This window comes from Ambystoma mexicanum, chromosome 10 (genome assembly GCF_040938575.1).
Source record: "Ambystoma mexicanum isolate Mex_15411 chromosome 10, UKY_AmexF1_1, whole genome shotgun sequence".
NCBI classification, from domain to species: Eukaryota; Metazoa; Chordata; class Amphibia; order Caudata; family Ambystomatidae; genus Ambystoma; species Ambystoma mexicanum.
The window spans coordinates 224,256,409-224,280,350 of NC_090932.1; the positions used below are offsets into that span (position 1 = coordinate 224,256,409).

Here is a 23,942-nt window from a genome sequence, read left to right on the forward strand (position 1 = left end):
GTTTAGGTGGTGTCCTTGCACTCCTCTCTCATCCAGGTCAAAGTACTGCTATGGGAGTCTGTCATAGATGAGGCATCCGTAGGAGGAAGGAGTCAATTAGGAAGAAGAAATTGCTTACCCTTTGGTAATGTTCTTTCTGATGGGCATTCCTCCCATGGATTCTACATCACCTGCCCCTCTTGGGGTAGTTAGTGTACCTTGGTTCTGTGGTCCCTCAGCATCGGAGGGGAAAAGGGTGGAACTGAGTTCATGGGACACAGTGCCTCTATGAACTGTCCCCAACATCGTATCCGGTGGGGGCGCGTAGAATCATCCGGCGCAGCTGACATGAAGCTGCTCTGCACCCCCTGGCGGCAGAAAAAGTTTACAAAGCCCAGCAGGCGCTGAGAGATTGATATCATAGATGAGGAATCTGTGGGAGGAACATCCATCAGAAACAACATTACCGAAGGGTAAGTAATGTGTTCTTCACAATTGGGTGTTCTTACTAAAGAACTCCAATACTTTACTCTTAAGACAGTTAAACAGGATTCACTTAAGAAACACAAGCAAAATGTTGACAGGAGGAAGTCACTACCTGTAGTACGACTTGTAAAAGCCAATGTAGGGTTAGCAAAGTGATTTGCAACCTCAGTTGAACAAAACCACTGTCTTAAATAGCGTTGAACAAGCAGTATAGATGAACTAAGGAGGAAGGGGGCACTGTTGTGTAGTACAGTTAACAGTTTGCAGAACTGATAAGGAAAAGACCCACAAAGGTAAGTTTAACATTAATGTATTACAATACTACACTAAGGCACACTTTAAATATTTCATAGTTAATCAAAATATTTTAGTACATGCATATGTACAACTTAGGTAACCCACAATCATTTTCAAAGTACTTTAGAATGGCAAGAAGTTATTCATGCAATAAATTAATTCACTAAATTAGGGAGAACAGATGTTAAGCACACATTAATCCATATGCCTTTATAGTTGTAATGCACCCAGCGCAATATACTATAACTTCAGAAGTCCAGCCTTAGCCTAAACCAAGTCTCTGGTAGTCTTTTAAGTGTCCCAAAAGGTTCCTAAATTAAGAGATGAGCAGCCTAGGAGAGCCCACTGTGACGAAGTAAAGGTTTTCTTTCCTTCTTCCCAGTAGGGAGCCTCCCCCTTTGAGGCTAGGGAGGTGAGCCTGCTCCGCAAGACGACCCTCCCAAGGGGTCTGGGCAAGTGGGACCTCACTGGGAGAGACTGCCACTTAGGGGACAAGAACTCCTGTTCCTGTGAGGAACTCCCTAAACCACCCAGCCTAGTAGCACACATGCAACTAATTGCTACCAAGACTAATGTACCATATACCTATTTGGCTGAAGGTAATGCTGGAATATACCAACCTGAAAAGGTCAATGAGAATATTTCTTTAAGAGAAAACACCTACTTAACTGGTCCGAGTGGAGGATGCTGGAGAGGCAGAGAGCATCCTGTGCCCAGGAAGCTCCCTGATGATGTGAGCACGCCCGGAAGAGGCAGACCAGATTGGAATCACAAATATAGCCATTTCATCTAATATTTTGGTTAAAGTATTACTATGCTATCGACCACTGGGCCCAATTGATGCGTTCCTGGAACACTTAAACACCTTTCTCTATACCACTGCTTTGAAATACTCTCATCTATTGTTAGCCAGCGATTTCAACATTTGACTATAGTCTCAAATTACACAGTAGCAACCAAATTATCTGAAATGTTTCTGAGCCACAGCAATACCCGGCTGACAACTACCCCATCACATAGTATGTCTTAGTATTGAGATAATTTGGATTTTGCATTGTGGATACTGAGCCAGTTTCCTTGTCTGATCATTTTGTTAGAATTTGTTCACTGGCATCAGCAAAGGCTTTTCAGGTCAAGAATGAAAAAACACCCTACACTTGCTGTTGGTATCAAGCAAGAAGAGACTTGGATAAAATATCAGGAGATAATGCTGTAGCCTTAACCCCTGAAATGGTTGGGGCGTGGAAGAACTAGGTCTTTACCACAGTTTTAGAAAGCTGCAAGAAATGTGTAGCAATCTAGCACCAAGAAAACTTAAACAGCTGAATAAAACGAAGAATATCTGGTTTACGTCTGATCTTAAAATTTTACAAAAGGATTATAGAAAACAAGAAAAGAATTGTAGAACACATAGTGGTGCTCAACTTAAAGGCATTGAGTTCAGCTTTTAAAAGCTACAAAAAATCAATTTTCACAGCTAAAGCTGCCTTCTTACAGACAAAAGACTGCATCAACATTAAATAAACCTCGAGAGCTCTTTTTTAACATTCAATATTTTCATTAATTCTCTGTGTATTTTTTCCAAACAGATTCCTACAGACCGGTTGGCTAATGAATTCAATGTTTTTTTTTTTTTTTTTTAAAGAAGATTGAGGCTACACAACAGGTCATTGATCAGAAAACATCTGTATTAGACAGAAAAGCTGCAGAAATGGAAACAAAGGAAGTTCCTTTTGAGTTTGAAAAAGTAACCTCCAACACTATTCTTAAGCTTTTACAAACCCTAAAACCTTCTATTCACGAGGCTGATGTAATACCGGCATGTTAAACCAAAACAGTGCCTCATTCCTGACTGGTTTGTTAATTTTTCCGTAACTGGGTGGTTTATCCAGACAACACACAAAAAAAGCCATCCTGTCACCTTTACTGAAAAAACTTCCCTTGACCCAGAAATACTGCAAAATTACGAGCCAGTTGTGGGTCTTGACTCGCCGGCTACGGTATTGCAAAGAGTAGCGGCTTTGCAGTTACAGGCTCATTGCAGGCATTAATTGCAGTGTGGGATAATGATCTGAAAAATGCAGATGAGGGAGCCCTAACATTGTTGATTATGCGCAACTTCTCTGCTGCGTTTGACACCATAGACTTCAATATTTTATTATCTAGAATGGCTAATGTGGCAGGAGTATCTAATAAGCATTGAAGTGGTTTCGCTCCTTTCTGACAGATCCACTGAATCCCAGGTTTCCTGGGGAGTACCCCACGGATCCTATTTGTCACCAATTCTTTTCAATATTTATATACAACCCTTGCTGACAGTTACTTCAAAGATTAATCTGTCCTACCACTCGTACGCAGATGCTACTCGCCTATACATGCAGATTACATACCCGCTGGCACCACTACTAAATAGCATTATTGACTGTAGAGCTGAGATTGCACAATGAATGACCCTGAATAGATTGCAACTCAATCCTACTAAAATGGAAATCATATTGTTGGGCCCAAAAAACAGAATAAACAAACCAGAGTACTTTGCCTAATGTATATATGTGAGGGTTTGAAAGGAGGAGACTGACACACTGCATGTTTTTGGACAAAATCCCTGCCTCATCTAAAACTAAGGAAATGTCAGAATGTCCGTAATTGAAAAGTACACCGGCCTGTGTCAAAATCCTATTTCTAACCATCACACTAAGAACAAAACTAAAATGGATTTGTCTCTTCAAGGCTCAGAAGAATGACTCCCTTCTTCTGGACGTTGTGGTTTGCAAAATAGGGGGAATGTCTCCCTTTCCCAGACCTTTGTCAGGCTTCTCTCGACAGTCTACTGTGGTTGAGGGAATGTGTCCCTTTATCAGGTTTTTCTTGGTAAGTCAGTGTGGTTGCAGGAATGTGTCTCTTCCACAGGCTCCTTTTGGCAGTTCACAGTGGGTGGGGTGAGGGGGAACGTCTCCCTTCCTCGGGCCTTTCTCAGGCTTCTCTTGGCAGTTTACTTTGTTTGGTGGGAATGTTTCCCTTTGTTTACAATTCACTGTGGTTGGAGGGGAATGTCTCCCTTTCCCAGGCCTTTCTCAGGCTTCACTTAACTGTCAATGGACGGCCCTGGTGTACTCTCCTGCCTTGGCCTGCCTTTCCCAAATGTGCGTCCCAGACCCCTTCTTGGGTTTCTCATATGCAGGTCCCAGAATCCCTTGTATTAGCTTCTTCTCTGCAGGGCCCAGTCCCCTTCGTACAGGCTTCTAAAATGCAGGTCACAGACCCCTTTGTATCGGTTTCTTAAGTGTGGGTCCCAGACCCCTTCGTACAGGCTTATTAAATTCGAGTCCTAAACCCCTTTGTATCGGTTTCTTAAGTGTGGGTCCCAGACCCTTTCACAACAGTATCTCCTAAGTGCTAGAGGTCCCTGCACCTTCTTGTGGGGCTCCCGGTCCTTCAACTCCTTCTCGGGTCTCCGTACGTCCTCTTGCAGCTCTTCTCTGCTTCTTCCTGTTCTCACGCTGGTTGACACGGCTCTGCCACTCTTCTGTGGAGCTGTGCAGCGCATACCTGCTCGCATGTTGCACTCTCCTGCAGCCGGGCCTTTTGTCTTGCTAGTTTTTAGCACGTTGGTCCTCAGCAAAATCGGTAGGGACTCCGGAACTCTCCCTGTTTTGTCTCAGTAGGCAGCTGCAGGCTCAGCTCCTCCTGGTGCAGGTAAGGACCTCCGTTCACTGTGTCTCTGAGGAGGGACTGACAGTATTACATCTTTAAACTAGCGCAAGCTGGATAGCTAGAACGTTCACTCTGGTTTTCTGAGAGGTTGTTTACGGCTCTGTGTTCCTTCTTTGAGAGGATGAGTTAGTGGAGTCAGCCCTAATCATCTTCCTCCCAGTAGTAATACCACTGCTATAGCAGAAATGCGTAGAGGAACCTATATGATATGGGTAAGGCAAGGAAGATGAAGAAAGAAAGGTGGGTAAATGTGTGGTGTACCACGTTGGCTCCTGATGTCTGCCCTGCATCTTAGAGGGCGAATCCTTTGCCATGAAATCCACCTGCTGAGTACCACACCCAGGGGGTAGAGGTATCCCCTCCCTGGCCTCATGGAAAGGATCTCCCCCGCTGGGAGCAGGAATGACATCATGAGATTTGTTACAATGTGTAAATGGCTCTCTTATCTTGCAAACTGGCCACAAGATCCCTCAGATTTGAGGATAAAAAATGGATTAAAATGCCATCATCCCGCTGTTATCAAAGAGGAGACAGGCGGTTTCATCTATGGACCCAAATTATGGAACACATTACCATATCAATTAAGGAATATCCCCTCCCATTTGATGTTTTGTAAAGCATTAAAAACCCACCGTTTCCATTAATCTGCATACAGCTATCTATTCTTATCTACGTTATGTCTAACTTTTAAGATCAGCACTGACATGCAGTTTAGTCTGGTAAGTGTGCGGTACAAATAACGAATACAATTGTTTCTTGGTGGAGTGCAGCACAGTGAATTTCCATTGTCCCAGCACAACCTCGAAGACTCCCATGAAGTATGTTCCTGCCGATTGGCCAGCAGGAAGTCCTTGCAACAAAGAACAGCTGGATCTTGCAGAGGAAATGCAAAGATGCTTACACCAATGACAGAAAATAGACAATGTACTTAGAACAGGCCAGGTGACTGGATGGTCCCACTGGCCTTAGGGAGGAAGACCCCTCGCAGAGGTCTTCCCTGTCGATTAGAAAGTCACGGTTTGTGACATGGTAGCATTGGCTCAGCCAATGCTAGTTTCTGCAGTAGTCATCTGGTGTCCCTCGTTAATCTTCAGATCTTCTTCAGCTGCAGTGGTCGACTTGGTTCCTGGGTCCAGCTCGTCTCCTCCTATCCAGAGAATGGGTTTAGGACAACCCCAAATCTCCAACAAGGACGCTTGCAACATTAAAACTTGGAGGTGGTGGTCCAATAGTGGACAGCCAGCCTCCTAGAACCTGCCCATCAACATCCAAGCCCCTGCAGGAATGTGGATTGGGGGCGGACCTCTCCACTGCCCAGCTTTTTGCCAGCACACATACAAAGGAGAAGGTGCATGAAGCCTCCCCCACCTGACGAGCTAGAAGGACGGTTAACTGGGCAGGCCGTGTTGAACAGGACTTAAACGCAGAGAGACAATTTTGATGATATGGTCCCTGGAGAGCATTTTGATGACTAAAAAGGCAGCCTGGGTTAATGCATCTGGAAAAATGATATAAATGGGTTGAAATGACCGTCTCTTGGATCTGTTCAGGGAATGCCTGGAAAGTAGCTCAATGGCTACTTAAAACAAAAAGAAGCAGACCGTGTCCCAATCACACTCTTTGTGAGATGGCTTGTGCTATTAAAGTTAAAACCACTGCTTTACTGGTAGGTCCAGGGACTAACCGATGAACCCAAAACTACCTTGTAAAAGGCATCTTGGGGGTCCCTGGCAGCACACCACATAAGGTAGGGGAATGCTGCAAAAGGGAAGCCAAAAGAAAAGGGAAAGATCTCTCAACACTGGAACCCTAGAAGAAGGGACCAGTATCCCCATAACAAAGGTAAATGCAGGAGGTGAGATAAAAGTCTCCCTCACCTTTAAAGTTAATGAAAGAAATCCCAGTCAGTCCAGCAGTAGTTCTGGGAGGCTCTTGACAGAGAGGGCAAGATTTGCAAAAAAAAGTGAACCTCCCTAACAACTGTAATCAGTAAAGTAAGTGAAAACCGGTAAGTATTTTAGAACCAATTGGAAACTGGTAGGTATTGAGAAAAACACAAACATTGTGCCTTATAAAACAAGACCCTCACACTTCAAAAGTCCTTCTCTACTAAAGAGAATGTAGCCTAGTGCCCAAAAAGTCATAGCAGAACAGCTTTTGGTAAAACCAAAAGGTGTGAGCGCAAGTGTTGCAGGAACAGAAGAACAAAGGTCATTAAAGTTCTCCAAGTGTCCTCTCCAATCTAGGAGAAGCCCAGCAGGGGTTCTCTGGCCCGATCATGACTAGGGAGAGGGAGTTTTTTGTTAAGTCCGTACAACCCTGTGGCGGGATTGGAGGTTGAAACCGCTTTGTAATTCTGGCCTACTTCTTCCGATTACTTCAGAAATCCACGCCTGGGATTACTGAATCTGATGGGTCCAGTTACTTAGAGTGTTGATTACTTTGCCGCAGATCTAGTGTTGCTGGTGCCGTAGTCTATTTTGGTGTCTGTATTGGGTCCGGCTAGTCCGCAGTTGCGTACGTAGGCAAGTTGATGACTATGGCTTGGCAGCTGGACAGCCCGGAATGATGATGAAGAACACTGCGATTCTGACACCCTCAGGGGTCCCCCAGAACATGATGGAGGGCAGTAACAAATGCCACTGCAACCATGCAGCGGAAGGTGACCCTTGTGACAGAGACAAATTGATCTGTTCTTCGAAGGCTCCTCTTCGTTCTGGAGAGCATCAGCTGATGATAGCTGGTTATTTTCTCAGAAGCTGAGAGTCTGCAGAGTTCCCTGTTTGAACTTGTGATGGTGACCGGTGCATGAAGAGATTTATGAAGGAGCTGGTCAGTCCAAAGATACTTCGGAATACATCCAAGTGCCGGATCACCCAAGCGGGGGTCGGGACTGGTTGTTCCTTCCGGTCTAGTTGAAGTACTAATGAGTGTCTTCAGAAGATAAGCACAGAGTAACAGGGTTTTGCAGAGACTTTGCTGGTGACAATGCCGGTTTGCCGCAATGGACGTCCTCTGGTCTTCAGCAGGGTGCACCTCTTTGAAGGGGTCTTGGCTTCAACGACGATCTGAAGAATGGCTGAAGGAGGAGTCCTGCTGTCCTCAATTCGAGCTGGGGTCACCCACAAGGCCACCAATAGTAAGGGTCTGCACCATTCAAACTGGCAGGGGCTGTCCAATCATGGACATCCTCCTGACTTCACATCTGCCCAGCAACAGACACACTATGACAAAGATGTGGACAGTGACCGGACAGTACTAGCCCCCACATCCAGCCAAGAACACACACTGGCTTTATCCGGGAAAAGGTTGTCCGTATATGGCAATTCCAGACCTGAGAGGGCAGGAAGAATGCCATGGGACAACATGGCCAAAGGACAGGCAAAACTCTTGTGACACAGCCATTTTAGAATATATGGTACTCTTTATGGCATTGTGGTAAAATGCAAAAGTACAAAAATCACAAACACTGTAGAAAAATGTCCACTGCCCCCAACCCATCCTGGAAAAATTGTATTTGTAACCACACGGTTACAAAATTACAAGGTTATAAGTATACAAAGTATCCTAACCACACTTCACTTTAAGGTGATGTGTGGAGCTTTAAAAATGCATGCAATACACTGATGGAAACAGTCTCCCAGTACTGATAGTCCTGTGGACTCTTTCTCAATAAAAATGAGCACAAAACAAAGCAAGCAAAGTAATGCAGAGGGTTTTACTTGCTTCCAAAAGGTCAGGTCAGCAGTCAAAAAATAGCTAAAGAAAAGTGTTTCCCAAAAAAGTCCCATCAGAGGAAACCAGCAAAAAGACATACTTTAATGACCAAAGAGAAATTCTTCTGGCACAAGTGCCTTAAGGTGGGGATGTCTTCCTGACCTGTTAGTCATGTGGCCTGCTTATCCCTTGGGACAAACACAGACTTATGTGGCCCAAACAGATTCCGGAACCTCTGGAGTGGTCTCTGGAAAAATCAGAGCAAGGGGGGTAAGTTAACTTCTGATGCTTGTTGATCTGCTTAGAATTGCATGCTGTGCATATAGTCCGGCATCTAGTGGTAATGGTGGAATAGTGCATCTTTTTTTCAAAGCTCGAAACAGACGTCGACATGGGCGTGACTGTAACACTATCCCTAACGTGACATGTAGTGAACACAAAATCCATCACGTGTTGAGTTCCCACCAGATAGATTTTTTCCGCCAACCTAGTTGGTCGCTTTTGTAGAACTCGGAAGAGTTTATATTGCTATATCCATTCCCGCGGCTTACGGTCATTTAGTCACCATCTCGACAGCTGTATTGTGGCTTTCCTGCCACCAACGTCTACATCTACAACTGCTCGCCGACTATTGATCGCGTGGCCTTGGCCCTCAGACCTGGCCTTTACAGTCAGGAGAGTGGGGCCCTGTTTTCTTTCTTCTCTGAGAATGTATTTCTTTAGACCCTCTCTTTCTCGTCACGGTTTGGCTGCCGCTAACCTCTGCTATGTAGAGGACTCATTTTAAGTTCTGCCCGTCTGGTAACAGCAAATTTCCCTGGAAGGACACCCATCGCCAATGCAACGAAGTGTCTTCCTCGTGTCCCTGGCGAGCGCTCATGTAAGACCTGTAAACTCAAATGGCCTAAGACGCTGAAGGAGAGACGGAGTAAGCGGTGGGCGGCCTATGCTATGCAGGCCAAAAACCTTTTCTCCGCCGGCGCTGCAGATGAGGAATCCATTGGCAGCCATGGCTCCAATTCAGAAGCCATCGACCTTTCCACAGAGCCTATGCGCTCCCATATGCCTTTCCCCGATAGGCCGGCCGTCGGCACTATTATGGGGAAGTCACACCCCGGCAACAAGGGTACCCACACACCACGTGTACTTAAGCACAAAGCCCATGAGGCCTCTTTGACGAGGCCATCGAAGACCTCAATGCCTGTAGGCCCGCCAAAAATGTTGGCGGTGCCTTCCGAACCTCGCAGTTCAGCACCCTCCCCGCAACCGAACATGCAGCATGCAAATGGGCATAAAACTTCCTCTGGAACGGGAGGTTCTCTTAAAACTCCCACTACCGCCGACCTACCGTCCAAAGGCGATCGAACGACGAAGGACTCAGTGGTGTGACTGGCAGCGCCTACAGGCACGTTGAAACCCTCTGTCGTCAATAGGGCTTCCAAAGCTTCGCAAGAAGCTTTCGGTTACCGTTTCGGTGGCCAGGGACTCCAAAGAGATTTCCTGTCCCCGAGCGGACTATTCTGATCCCCACAGCCTCTTTCTAAGGCCTTACAAAAGAGTTCACCCTCTTCTAGGCAGCTCTTCTCATCCCCAGACCCTTCAGCTTCCTCAAAATGGGCCAGGGGAGAAGTTTGAAGAGTGTATGGCTAAGATGGCTGAGTTCATCAACTTTTCAGACTAGTATGACAGTGCCTTGAAGAGACATAGGGAAATGGACTCATGCCCCTTCCCCTCTAAATCTATGAAACTTCCCTCTCTCGGTGCCCACTTTCCCTCTATGGAGGAACCACAGGAACACCACGATAATATCTTTGGGGACGACCAGGATGTTTCTTACAAAGGTTTTAACCTTAATGACCAAGACCCCGACTGGGATCAGGTGGAGGACCAGGGCTTGTGGCGTACACCGCCACATAACACTAACCCAGACAACATCTCTCTGGATCCCCCTACTTCTCCTTCGCAGAGAGATTTGTCGCCAGTTCACAACCAAATGCTATTTAAATCCCTCTTAACGAGAGCAGCTGACCATTTTAAAATTGCTACACACAAAGCCGCCCTGACTCACTTTGTGGAGGACATCCTCAAGGAAAAGACTCTGGTTAGCCAAGCCATTCCCTTATTAAATTCTATTAAAATATGCCTGGCTGCTTCCTTACTGTCCTCTTCTCTTACATGGACAGTTAATCCCAGTGTGGAAAAATTGTTTCGCCCAGCCCCCTCTGATCCTCTCTACGTTAGGGGTCACGCCACACCGGAATCCTTGGTCGTAACAACCACTCACTAGCGGGGAGGGGTACCACTGTCCTTGGCAGAATCCCCTCCAGACAAGGATTGTAAAAAACTTTACACCCTTGGTAAGCGTGTCACTGCCTCTGCAACCTACTCCACGAGGATTGCCAACAACACCACGCTCCTTGCGAGCTACAGTGATGTTCAGTGGGGCATAGTACAGGATGGCCTTTAGGAAGTTCCAGAGCCTACCCGATCACGCCTTTTGGCGGTCGTGGCTGAAGGCAGACAAGTGACCCAGAATATTCTGGAAAACACTCTGGACTCGGCTGAAACCGCTGGAGGCACCCTTGCCCAGGGATCCCTACTCAAGCTGCATGCCTGGTTGAAGAACTCCAGTGCAAACCCGAAACACAAGCCTCCTTAATTAACAAGCCCAGTGGAGGAATCCAACCTATTTGGGAAGGCGATTGACAACAGCAAAAAAGGAGCACAAGTCTTTAAAGTCACTTAGCCAGTTTATGGCTAAACCCTTTCACCAGCGCGGCGGCCCTTATGCTCGCCGGTCCTTTCGTGGCCAATCCTTCTCCTGCTCGCCCCATGGTCAGTATGGCACGTGGGGTGCCCCTTGGTCCTCCAGTCAGGGCTCCTCTGGCAACTTCCAGTATCAGCAAAGAGGCTCTCATAGGGGCAAGGGCAGAGATAGAAACTCTGTCCCAGAGGCTCCCCGGCCTCCACCTCCACGTGACTTGTCGGTACAGGTCCTCTCCCACACTTCCCCGGTCGGGGGGTCACCTGTCTTCATTTAACCACACCTGGGAAGGGATCATTTCAGATTAGTGGGCACTAAAGGCCGTTGCCCGCGGATACTGTATCGAGTTTCTCCGACCACCTTGCTACCACCCACCAATAAGCAGGCGCCTGTCACCAGAAACCCCTGCGCATCCTGCGGGAAGAAGGTCAAGTCCTGCTTGAAAAGGGCGCCATCGAAGTCGCCCCCCTTCACAAGGTAAACAAGGGTATTTATTCATTGTACTTTCTTGTACCCAAATAGGATCTCACCATGCGCCCTGTTTTAGCCCTGCTCCCTACGAATAAGTATGTCAACCCTCAAAAGTTTAGGGTTGACAACCCTTCAGGAGTTAATCCTACTGTTGCATGCAGCAGGGGGGATTACATGGCCACATTATACATGAAAGATGCACTGTTTCATATTTCAGTGTTGCAGCGTACAGAAGGTACCTCAGGTTCATGATAGAGGACACCCACTATCAGTTCATGGTTCTTCCCTTTGGCAATGCCTCTGCCCCAAGGGTGTTCACAAAGATAATGGCGGCAATGGCGGCTCACCTGCGCGGGCAGTCTATCCCTACCTTGACGACTGGCTCAAAACAGGGGATTCGTAATGGGACATGCCAGACAAATATCCAGAAGATGGTAGATCTCCTCTTCAATTTAGGATTCTCTATCAACGAAAAGAAATCCAGCCTGACCCCCAGCCAGGTCAAACAGTTTCTGGGGGCTCTAATTCGAACAGGAGAGGCTCATCTTCCCCTCCAACGAGGTGGTCCAAAACATGCTGTTCCAGAGCCCCCACTATGTAGCCAGTCACCAGGTGATTGTACGCAAAGCCATGCGACTGCTGGGGATGATGGCTTCCTGCATCTTCCTAGCTCTTCACGCTCGTCTGCGCATGTGCACCATGCAAGAGTGGCTCTTGAGCCAATGGTGTCCGGCCAGCTGCCAGTGGGACGATCTAGTGATTGTCTCGGCAGCCCTCGTTCAGTCTCTGCAGTGGTGGTCAAGGGAGAACCTTCTGCGGGGAAAAACCTTCACCACCCCTGCAGTAGAGGCCAGTCTCACTACAGACGTATTTCTGTCGGGGTGGGAGCCTACCTCCTTCAACAGACAGTGCACGCTGTGTGGTCTCCAGCAGTAGCGTCCAATCACATCAACCTGTTGAAACTGCTAGCATTTTTCAAGGCCCTGACGGCTTTCCAGACACACCTCCAGGGGAAGACAGTTCTAGTCCTCACAGACAGTACCACGGCCATGTACTACTTGAACAAACAAGGGGGCACTTGCTCTCTAAGGCTATCCAGACTGTCCCAGAACATCTGGAAGTGCGCACTCATGTTCCTCCTCTCACAACATGTTCCAGGGGAACTCAATTTTCTGGCAGACGTAGAGCATGAGTGCTGACTACAAGAGAATATTTTATTCAACATCTTTACAGAATGGGGCTTTCCCGAGATCGACTTGTTTGCCACCCTGGAAAACGCTTAATGCCCAGGTTACGCCTCCAGATACCCACAGAACCGCTCCGAGGAGAAAGGTCTCTGGATAACATGGTCCGGGCGATTTGCCTACGCTTTTCCCCCTGCTCAGCAGGATAGTGCATAAAATGCCCCAGGAACCAGTTAGATTGATCCTGGTGGCCCCTATGTGGGACCGCCAGCCTTGGTTCTCCCATCTCATGGCAATGTAAGTCTCACCACCCAGGAAACCCCTAGGCCCTTACAACATGCTGTCGCAAGATCAGGGGCTGACACTACACCCATGCCCCCAAGCACTCAACTTAACAGCCTGACTCCTGAAGTCATAGAGTTTGGGCACCTCCAACTCCCCCAGCGATGTATGGACATACTCAGGGAGGCATGGAAACCTACAACCAGACGTTGCTGCTCCAGTAAGTGGAAGTGCTTTGTTACCTGGTGTAATACCAAGGGCATCAATCCGATTGATTGCTCTACTAAAGATATTTTCCTGTACCTAACTCTCCTGTTGGATTCAGGACTGGTTTTCAATTCTCTAAAGGTCGACTTAGCCGCTCTTTCGGCATACACCACGTCCCAGAGCAGCCTTTATGGAGGGGGTAAAGAGACTTTATCCCCCTACCTCTAACTAACCCAGCCCCTGATGGGACCTGAATGATGTTCTTACCAGACTAATGGGACCTCCCTTTGAACCTTTGCACAAGGCTGGCCTTAAAGCACTCGCAACAAGAGTGCCTTCCTTGTGACCATCACCTCTATTAGAAGAGTTAGTGAACTGCAGGCCCTTTCAGTTCAGTACCCCTTTGTCACGATTCACAAGGACAAGGTTGTTTTGCGCAAACACCTATGCTTGGCGCCCACATTTATCTCAAAGTTCCATGTAAACCAGCCCATAGAACTACCCATCTTTTTCCAGAAACCCACTAATGTGGCAGAAAGGAGCCTCCACACACTAGATGTGAGGAGAGCGGTATTTTACGATCTGGAAAAGACAAAGCCACTAAGAAAAACACAGCAGTTCTTCGTATCATTGGCAGCTGGTAAAGAAGGGGGCCCTGTGTCTAAATCGGCTATTTCCAAGTGGATTGTAAACTGCATCACACTGTGTTACACTCTTGCCAAGATAGATCTACCCTTCCCGCCTAGAGCTCACTCGACTCGGAGCACAGGGGCTACCATAGCATTAATTGCAAAGGTTACTCTAGATTCCATTTGCAAAGCAGCACCCTGAAGTTCTGTGCACACTTTTACACAACACTACTGTCTAGATGCACACTGTAGGTCTGATTCTCAGGAGGGACAAGCAGGGCTAAGACATCTCTTTGCTACTGTTCCATCACACGACCACCATCTCTGGGTACTGCTCGCTAGTCTACGCACTGCATGTGATTCTATGCAGATCCACAAGCATCAGAAGACATACATTACTCAACGTAATCGTATTTCTGACGATTGTATCTGCTTAGATTCACATGCGCCCACCCTTCCTCCCCTCTTGGAGTAGAAGGAACATAGACTTCTTACACCTTCTCTCTTCTGTACTCGCTTATGCAGACTATAAGGCTCCCTCACGGCAGAATAAAACAACCAGTGGGAGGGACCTCGACGAGTGAGGGATTTAGGGTACACTACATGTCACTTTAGGGATAGTCTTACAGTCATGCCCACGTCAGCGTCCCTTTTAGATCTTTGAAAAAAAATATGCAATACTCTGCGATTAACACTACATGTTGGACTATATGCACAGCATGTGAATCTAAGCAGATACAATCATCAGAAATACGATTACAGTGAATAATGTATGTCATACATGTTCAGTCTCCCCCTTCCATAGAGCTACATGGTTGTCAAGTACTGGCCCTATTTCGGCCTTGCCTGACTCAGATAGATGGTGGTCTAGTCCAGGATCCCCACTCTAAACTATTGGAACACTTAATCACAACCACTGGCATTGCTCAATCCAGTGGTAAGCTTGCCTGAACAATATATCTTGTGGAACTGGTGACTCCAAGGCACTAGGCCCATTCCATCGCAGGGCTCGACTTACCAAGAGTTTGTGATCTAATTGTAGGATTGCTCGTAAGTCTTTTACCTATGTTTTTCTAATTTGATTACTTATCTGTGTTTTGAATCAACTATTTTCTATCTCTTTACTTTACTACACACAGATATTGAAAATCCTCTTTATAATTATGCTAACTATTGCTTAACTTTTTTAAGGTAAAGTGTAAGGTTTCTATTTAGAATCTACAATTGTGGATGTATAGATCTGTTTGATAGTTGCGTGATAATACTTACCTGAAGGTTTCATTACTTGGTGTGTATTTTAAAAGCCTAATAAATCATTGTATATTATTATACTTCTCAAACTGGAATTATTGGAGTTCTCTGAATGTCGCGTAGTCCTAGACCACTCGCACACCCCTCCTGAGTCTAAGCCTTGCCACTCTGCTACCAACCTTGATTTGGTTTTGCTAGACTTCAGTGTCTTTCATGTTCACCATAATAGGTTGGCCTCCCAACAACCACCCCACAGTGTGGATTTGCAAAACCCATTTTAACAGCCCAGTAGGGCCTTAAAATGTGTATAGGTAAAGGTTGTCCAGCATCTATTTCTGTTTTTAAGAAGACACTAGTACAGGGCTCCTTTTTCTCAAACCCAGCAGTTAAGCAGTTTCTGAGAGGCCTGGTTAATAAGTTCCCTCCACGACAGTTTATGGTCTCAGTCTGGCATTCAAATCTGTTTCTTAACTTTTTGATAGGGTCTCTGGGGTTGTTGATATTATAATTTGTCCCCTTGATAACCATCACTTCAGCTATAAGGATCTGTGATCTGCATGCTCTATTTTCCAAACCGCTTTACTTAGGTGACCCTTCGAGTCAGGCCTTCATTCCTAAAGTGATCTCTGAATTTTATTTAAGTCAAAAGAGCCAACTTTCACTTTTCTATCCTCTCCCTCATTGTAAGAATGAAGGTGGCCCTTATTTTTTACATTGCCATAACAAGAGACATGTGTAAAGGAAGATAGTTTATTTGTGGTTTTTGCTCTGACCGCATCAGCAGAGCAGTTTCGAAACAATTTGTGCTGAATCATTTTATGCATATAGAAAGTGCTACACTTTGGCTTAAAAGGAAGTGCTACGAGGACTTGGAGCACTTTGCACAAAAGGGTTTGCAGCCTTATCTTCTATGCGCGAGCGGAGGGGAGGTTGGCAGGGCATGGCGGAAATTGGTCAAGCTTCTTTACACACTTTCGCAAAGCATTGTTGCCTAGTTTCATAATCTGGCCAGGATGACACTTTTGGAATGGTGGTATTGTACTGCTTTTGGAGTCTAAAATGAGGAATATGTGTAGGATGTAATAAATAAAAATATACTTGCCACAACGTCCTGACCAGCGCAGGGCACATAGAGGCGTTGGTTGGAGCCGACCCAGCGCTGCGCTTTAGCCCCTGGTGGCAGAACTGTTTCTGCAGAACAGTGTGCTGTGGATACGATATCATAGATGAGGATTTAGTGGGTGCAACATCCATCAGAAAGAATATTACAGAGTTGTAAGCAATTTATTCATCTCTGGTAATCTTTTTTTCTGTCCCTTCCTTTCAAGCCGAAGTGTAGGCTATTTGTTTTCTTTTCTTACCTGTGTAATATCCTCTGCTTATTGCACCTCTGTTGTTTAATAAATGTGTTTCTGATGCTTCTGAATCTGCTTAGAATCACATGCTGTGCATATAGTCTGACTTCTAGTGGTAACCGCAGAGTATTGCATCTTGTCTTTCGAGGATCGAAAGGGGACGTTGACATGGGCGTGCCTGTAACACTATCCCTAATGTAACATGTAGTGTACCCAAAATCCCTCACGGGTGGAGGTCCCTCAGATTGTTTTTTTCCACCCAGCTAGCTGGTCGCCTTATGCGGAGCTCTTACAAATTACAAAATTCTATTCTTTCCACGACCTCTGGTCGTTTATATATTATTCGTCCGCTCTTCAGCGATTACTTCTCTACCACTGCCGAAGACAGCAGAAGAACAGACTTTGACGGCTGGTGCTCTGGTCGACACTGTCAACCGCATGGCGGACCTTCTGGCCAGCCTATACAGTAGGGAGCGTTGGGTCTGGGGGGGTCTATATTTCTTTTTCAAGAATGTCTTTCCTTCTTCCCTCTCTTTGCCGTCGCTTTAATACAACTGAGCTATGGACAGGACACCATTTAAATGTTGCCCTTCCTGTAAAGGCAAGTACCCCTTGAAGGACACGCACTGGAGGTGCAATAAGGGTCTCCCTCACGATCACCACAAGGCGTCCTGTCGGTCTTGTCAGCTCTTGCGTCTGAAGACAATCAAGGAGTGTTGAGTTAAATGGTGGGCGGCCTACGCCATGATGCAGGCCCAGGGTAGCTCCCCCGCCACCACAGGCACCGAGAGTGACGAGGAGTTAAGCGACGACCGTGGCTCCGATATGGATGCCATCGACCTTTCATCGGAATGATCACGCTCTGAACTGTCCGTCCCCACCAGGCAGGACGATAGTGCCGCTATGGGGAATGTACATCCCGGCGACAGGGACGCACCCGCTACTCATAGAAGCAAGCACACAAACCCGGTACCGCATCGACGGATTCGTCAAAATGGTCCAAGGCGCCAACGGGTACTCTGAGCTCCTCGTCAGCAACTACTGATCCACGCGGTCGGCAGCTCTCCCGCAACCGCATAATCTGCATGCGTCCAGGCACCCCACAGACAAGGGCGCCAGCACCAAAAGTCAGAAGGCAGTCGAGACGCCTCCTAAAAGGGCGCCGCCGCATAAGGTACCGGCAACATCGAAATCTACAACGAAGCCGCTTGAACAGCCTAAACCCTTCCCGGAGACGCCAAACATAGTCTCACAAAGATTGTTTCTGCTGCCAATAAGCCCAAAGACAGGTCGAAGGACACGTCCACACGCAGAGAAAGGCAGGAGAATTATCCTGAGCACCCCCCCAGCCCTTATCTAAAACTCTCTGATAAATGTCGGCGTTCTAGGCAGGTATATCCCTGGGAGGAGCCCTTTCCCCCTCTAAACCACTCTGGCTCCTCTTTATGGACCAGGGAAACATCAGAAGGGTGTATAAATAGGCTTGCAGAGTTTGTGGACTTTTCAGAAAAGTTCAACACTCCCAAAAGGCCTAGTGAAGAAGGCCTTTACCCCACGGTGACCAGATTCCAGAGAACCTCTTGCCCACTACTTGAGGAGGTCTTTGACCCGCCAGATCAAGAGGAGGTTCCTCATGATCCATATTTACAAGAGCAGGATCCCTTTGAGGATCCCACTGACCAGGCCCCAGATTGGGGGAGGTGAACCACCGGTGGACAACCCACCATACCCCGGATCCTGACACCATATGCATGGATCCTCCCTCCTCCCCACCTCCAACATTTCCAGATGACCACGCAAGAGGCGGTGCAAGACTCAGATTTCGTAGAAGATATTCTAAAGGAGAAGCATCGCCCCTTCCTTACTGACACCTTCACAGACCAGTGCTGTGAACCCACGGGTGGCAAAACTTTTTCACCCCTCGCCTACTGACCGTCTCCCATATTTGGGGTCATGCCACCCCAGATTCTCTCGTGGTCCCTACAACAAGAAAGAGGGCAGGGGTGCCCTTGTCCACAGGTGAGTCACCGAAGGACAAGGAATGCATAAAACTGTATGCCCTTGGAAAACAGGTCACTACTGCCGCAGCATATTCCACCAGGAATGCCAACAATCCCACGCTGTTGGCCAGCTATTGTGATGTTCAATGGAACCTGCAACAAGAGGGCCTGCAGGAGGTCCCCCAACCAGTGTGTTCTTGCCTGCTCACAATTGTGTCAGAGGGTAAACAAGTAAACCATAACATCCTTAAAAACACCTTAGATGCTGCAGAGACAGAAGGGAGGACCCTGGCCCAGGGTACTCTTTTGAAACGACATGCCTGGTTAAAGAACTCGGGGTTCAAACGGGAGACACAAGTGTCTCTCATCAACAAACTGGTGGAGGAGTCTAACCTGTTTGGCAAGGCTGTAGATGAGGCGCTGGAAACTGCCAAGAAAGAACACGAGACTTTGAAATCTTTTAACCAAATCATTCAAAGGCCCTTTCAACTCAGAGGTAGAAGTACTCTCCGCTCCTTTCGCTGACAGTCCTATTCTCGTTCCCCACATAACCAATATGGAACGGGTAACACATGGTCCCCGGGACAGGGGTCTGCTGCCTCAAATCAGTATCCACCTAGAGGACAGCACCGTGGGAAATGAAGGGGTCACAATGCTACCCCTAGAGGCTCCCCTGCCTCCAGTCAGAAATGGCTCTCAGATCTGGATCCCCTCTGATGCCTCCCCGGTCGGGGGACGTATAACATCATGTTTACGCACATGGGAGGGGATTACAATACACCAGTGGGTGCTCAAGACCATCACCCACGGTTATTGCATCGAGTTCAGCTGGCCCCTCATTACAGACCACTGAAATCCAGACGGTTAACACCGGAACACCTCAGAATCCTGCTGCAAGAGGTTGAGCTCCTGCAGGAAAAGGGCACAATCGAAGTCGGCCCCGTTCTACAGGTAAAGGAGGGTATTTATTCAGTGTACTTCCTGTACCCAAAAAGGATCTCACTATGCGCCCTGTGCTAGACTTGCTCCCAGTGAACAAATTTGTCAAACCACAAAACTTTCGAATGATAACGCTGCAAGAAGTAATCCCTCTGCTTACGCAAGGGGATTACATGTCAACATTGTACATGAAAGATGCATACTTTCATATTTCAATGTTGCCGGCACACAGGAAATACCCAAGGTTCATGGTCGAAGACAAACACGATGAGTTCAAGGTTCTCCCCTTCAGCATCGCCTCAGCACCAAGAGTATTTACAAAGGTGCTGGCAGTTGCAGCAGCCCACCTGCGCAGGCAATCCATTCCAGTATATCCTTACCTCGACAACTAGCTAATAACAGGGGATTCCTACGGAACATGCCTGTCAAACACCCAAAAGACTATAGACTTGCTCTTCAGTCTGGGATTCTCCATAAACGAGAAGTCGTCCAGCCTAGACACCAGCCAAGTCGAGCAGTTTCTGGGGGCCCTAATTCAGACACATGACGGCCTCGTCTTCTCCAACGAGAGGGTTTAAAACATGCTGTTTCAGATCCCTCAGTATGTAGCCAGTCGAGAGGTGATGGTACGCAAGGCCATGCGACTGCTAGGAATGATGGCATCCTGCATTTATTTAGTCCCCCATGCAAGAGTGGCTCAACAACTAGTGGTATCAGGCGAGCAGACAATGGGATAATCTAGTGGTTGTCTCGGCAGCCCTCGTTCTCTCTCTCTGCAGTGGTGGTCGAGGGAAAACCTTTTGGAAAGGAAAACCTTCACCACCCCCGCAGTAGAAACTACTCTCAAGATGGACGCCCCTGTCACGGGGTGGGGAGCTCATCTCTATCAGCAGACGGTGCACAGCGTTTGGTCTGTTGGAGCTGTTACTGTGTTCAAAGCTTTGAAGGCTTTTCAGACACAATTGCAGGGAAAGACAGTACTGGTCCTCAGGGACAGCACCACGGTCATGTACTACCTGAACAAGCAAAGAGGCACGCACTCTCCAGGGCTATCATAACTGTCCCAGAACATTTGGAAGTGGGCTCTCAAACACAAGATGTTCTTACTGTCTCAACATGTTCCAGCGGAACTCAATCTTCTGGCAGACATGCTCAGCAGAGACTTCCCACTACCCTTAGAGTACGAATGGCGACTACACGAAGACATAGTTTCCAACGTTTTCGCAGAATGGGGCTTCCCAGAGATCGACTTGTTCGCAACTCTGGAGAACTCACAATGCCCAGATTACGCCTCCAGCTACCCTCAGAACCGGTCCAAGAGTAACAGTCTCTGGATAACATGGTCAGGGACATTTGTTTACGCTTTCCCCAGCCCCCCCCCGTTCCTCCACCCCCCCTACTCAACAAGATTGTGCACAAGATGCACCAGGTACCAGTCCCCATGATATTGGTGGGCCTGCCAACCCTGGTTCTCCTATCTGATGGAGATGTCACTCTCTCCTTCGATGAAACTACCTTGCCCATACAACATGCTATCGCACGACAAGGGGGAAACACTTAATCCATGCCCGCAGACTCTCAATTTAGCAGCCTGGCTTCTGAGGTCATAGAGTTCAGGCATCTCCAACTTCATCAGAGATGCATGGATATACTTAGAGATGCAAGAAAGCGTAACACCAGACATTGCTACTCCAACAAATGGAAACGCGTCGTCATCTGGTGCAATTCAAAAAGCATCAATTCCATTGACTGATGATCTACTCATATTGTACTATACCTGACCCACCTATTAGACTCAGGTCTAGTTTCTAATTTCCTGAAGGTCCACTTAGCTGCTCTTTCAGCCTATACCACGTCCCAGCGAAAGGTTTTGTGGTGGAAGATCCCAGTAATTAAAACTTTCATGGAAGGGGTTAAAAGAATTCATCCCCTTATTTATAACCTGGCTCCAGGATGGGACCTAAATGTGGTATTAACCAGATTTATGGGGTCTCCCTTTGAACCTATGCACAAGGCAAGCCTCAAAGCACTCACTTACAAGACCACTTTCCTAGCGCAGTCACTTCAATAAGAAGAGTAAGGAGAGTCAGTGAACTACAGGCCCTTTCAATTCTAGACCCCTGGTCAGAAATCAGAGATAAGGTGGTTCTGCGCACTCGCCCACTGTTTGAAAAGAATTTGGGCACAAAGTTCCACGTGAACCAATCAATATAACTACCCACATTCTTCCAGAAGCCCACTAACGTGGTGGAAAGAAGCCTACATACTCTGGATGTGCGCAGGGCAGTCATGTAGTATCTGGAAAGAACAAAACCACTAAGGAAAACAAACCAGTTTTTTGTTTCAGTGGCGGCTGGTAGACCAGGAGACCCTGTCTCTAAATCAGTCATCTCAAGGTGGATTGTCAATTGCATCACACTCTGCTACACTCTTGCCAAGAGAGATCTGCCCTTCTAGCCTAGAGCACACTCTACTCGTGGCACTTGGGCTTCCATAGCATTCATTGCTAATGTTCCTCTCAAGTCCTTTTGCAAAGCGGCAACCTGGAGTTCTGTACACATCTTTACAAAACACTATTGCCTAGACACTCATTCTAGGTCTGATTCTCAGGTGTGACAAGCAGTACAGACATGTTTTCACTACTGTTCCTGCTCACATCCCACCACCAACTCTGGGTACTGCTCGCTAGTCTATGCACATTGTGTGATTGTAAGCAGATTCACAAGCATCAGAAGACATGCATTACTTACCCTAATAGCATTTCTGATGATTGTATCTCCTTGGATTCACATGCGCCAACCCTTCCTCCCTGCTCGGATGGAAGGAACATAGATATCTTACTACTTCTTCTCTATTTCTGTACTCCCTCACGAAAGTCATAAGGCTCCCTCACGGCAGAAAAATACAATCGGAGGGACCTCATTGTGTGAGGGATTTTGGGTACACTACACGTCACGTTAGGGATGGTGTTACAGGCACGCCCATGTCGACGTCCCCTTTCGATCCTCGAAAGACAAGGTGCAATACTCTGCGGTTACCACTAGATGATGGACTATATGCTCAGCATGTGAATCTAAGCAGATACAATCATCAGAAATGCTATTACGGTAAGTAATGCATGACATATTGTGCGAACTTAACTGTGTGGCCAATCTATTGCCTGACATATAGTGTGCACATTAACTGTCTCCTGGTCTCCTTAATGTAATCCTTACTGCTCAGTCACTCTACCACTGAGAGTTTGGTTAGACTTTGTTCAAGCCCTTGCACGTCCTCTAAGATTGACTTTCCAGAACCCCATACCAATACAGGTTTTGAAAAGTCATTGTAACGGTACACAAATTAGAAAATCAGTAGCGTGCTCTGTGTCCATCATTGAGTACTCTTAAAATGTTAAAAGAAGAGGTGTTTTGTTAACATTGCAACTTCACTGTCATTTTGGATGGATTATTGCTTTACTGGTATAGTTTGAATAGTGGCAATAAAAGGATGAATTTAACCACCATAAAGTGTGCCTGAGTGACTGGGTCTTGTTCTCTTTCTCACAGGATTACCCCAAGCTAAGCCAATCGTACTATTCGCTCTTGGAAGTTCTCACACAGGACCACATGAACTTCATAGCCAGTCTGGAACCTCACGTCATCATGTACATTCTATCCTCAATCTCTGAAGGACTCACTGCTCTTGGTAAATTTTGGTAACTTATGGGTAAACGTGCTGGGGGCATTCTGGTATGTCTGCGCAAAACTGATAGGCAGGCTCAAAACTGTTCACAATATTTTCGGGGGATTTGTGTTAGGAGCCTGCTCATGAATGGGCAATATTGCTGTGGTGATGAAATTGGTATAGGTGTTAGTAGGGTCTGAAAATGTATAATGGAATGCTTACTACAGGGAATTTTGGGAAGTAGGAATATTTATTGTAATGGATCATTTTTCCCCCAGAGTTCATGTCTACTGAATGTATCCATGACGAACACACGTAGAACGAAGAAATGTTTGAAACTACAGCAGAGACACCATGTGGAATAACATTGGTCTAGGTTATTGGGCCAAAACAAATGTGCCTGACCCATAGATGCTGGTACCATGCACCTGGCATTCATGCTTTTTATCTTCATTCCAAAAATTCTCTTTCAGAAACTGCATTGTGTGTATATCCAATAGTTTTGTGAATGGTAATTGCACCACCCTATTTTTGTTATTTGTTGTTACCCAAAGAGGTTAGGATCTCATTGTTTATAAACCACTCATTAATCTTTTAAAGTAGTTACATTGACATTTATTCAAAATTATTTCTCGACTGCTAGAACCTGAGTATGATACATATAGCACTGTAATTACACATGAGCCTACACATGTTTCGAGCACAGTTCTTCAGGGCTCTTAATAATTCTCATTGTCATGAAAATTAAGGATGGAACACTGACAATTAGTCGGGTAAATGGCATATATGTTAATGCACATGTACATGCATTCAAAGGCTTAGTATACTATGGCAAGTCAGAAAAAGGACACAGACTCATTGAGGGCATGTTATCTAATATTTTATTAAAGAAAAGGATAATGCCTACCTTTCCCTATCACTGTGGGGGATCCCTGCCTATGTTAATAACTGTGGTGCTCGTCACTCAGTCGTGAAATGTTCAAATGGAATAGGTCTGCTGT

At 46.6% G+C, this 23,942-nt stretch overlaps 1 protein-coding gene across 4 annotated transcripts in view; it reads left to right on the forward strand.

The window, feature by feature from the left end:
- The window catches only part of XPO7 (exportin 7), a 1,985,528-nt gene that overhangs the window by 1,735,200 nt on the left and 226,386 nt on the right, over nucleotides 1–23,942 (forward strand). For all 4 annotated transcript variants that reach the window (XM_069617724.1, XM_069617725.1, XM_069617726.1 and 1 more), the window contains one exon: nucleotides 22,824–22,962. In XM_069617724.1, the coding sequence (XP_069473825.1) occupies nucleotides 22,824–22,962 (139 nt within the window). The remainder of the gene's footprint in view (nucleotides 1–22,823; nucleotides 22,963–23,942) is intronic.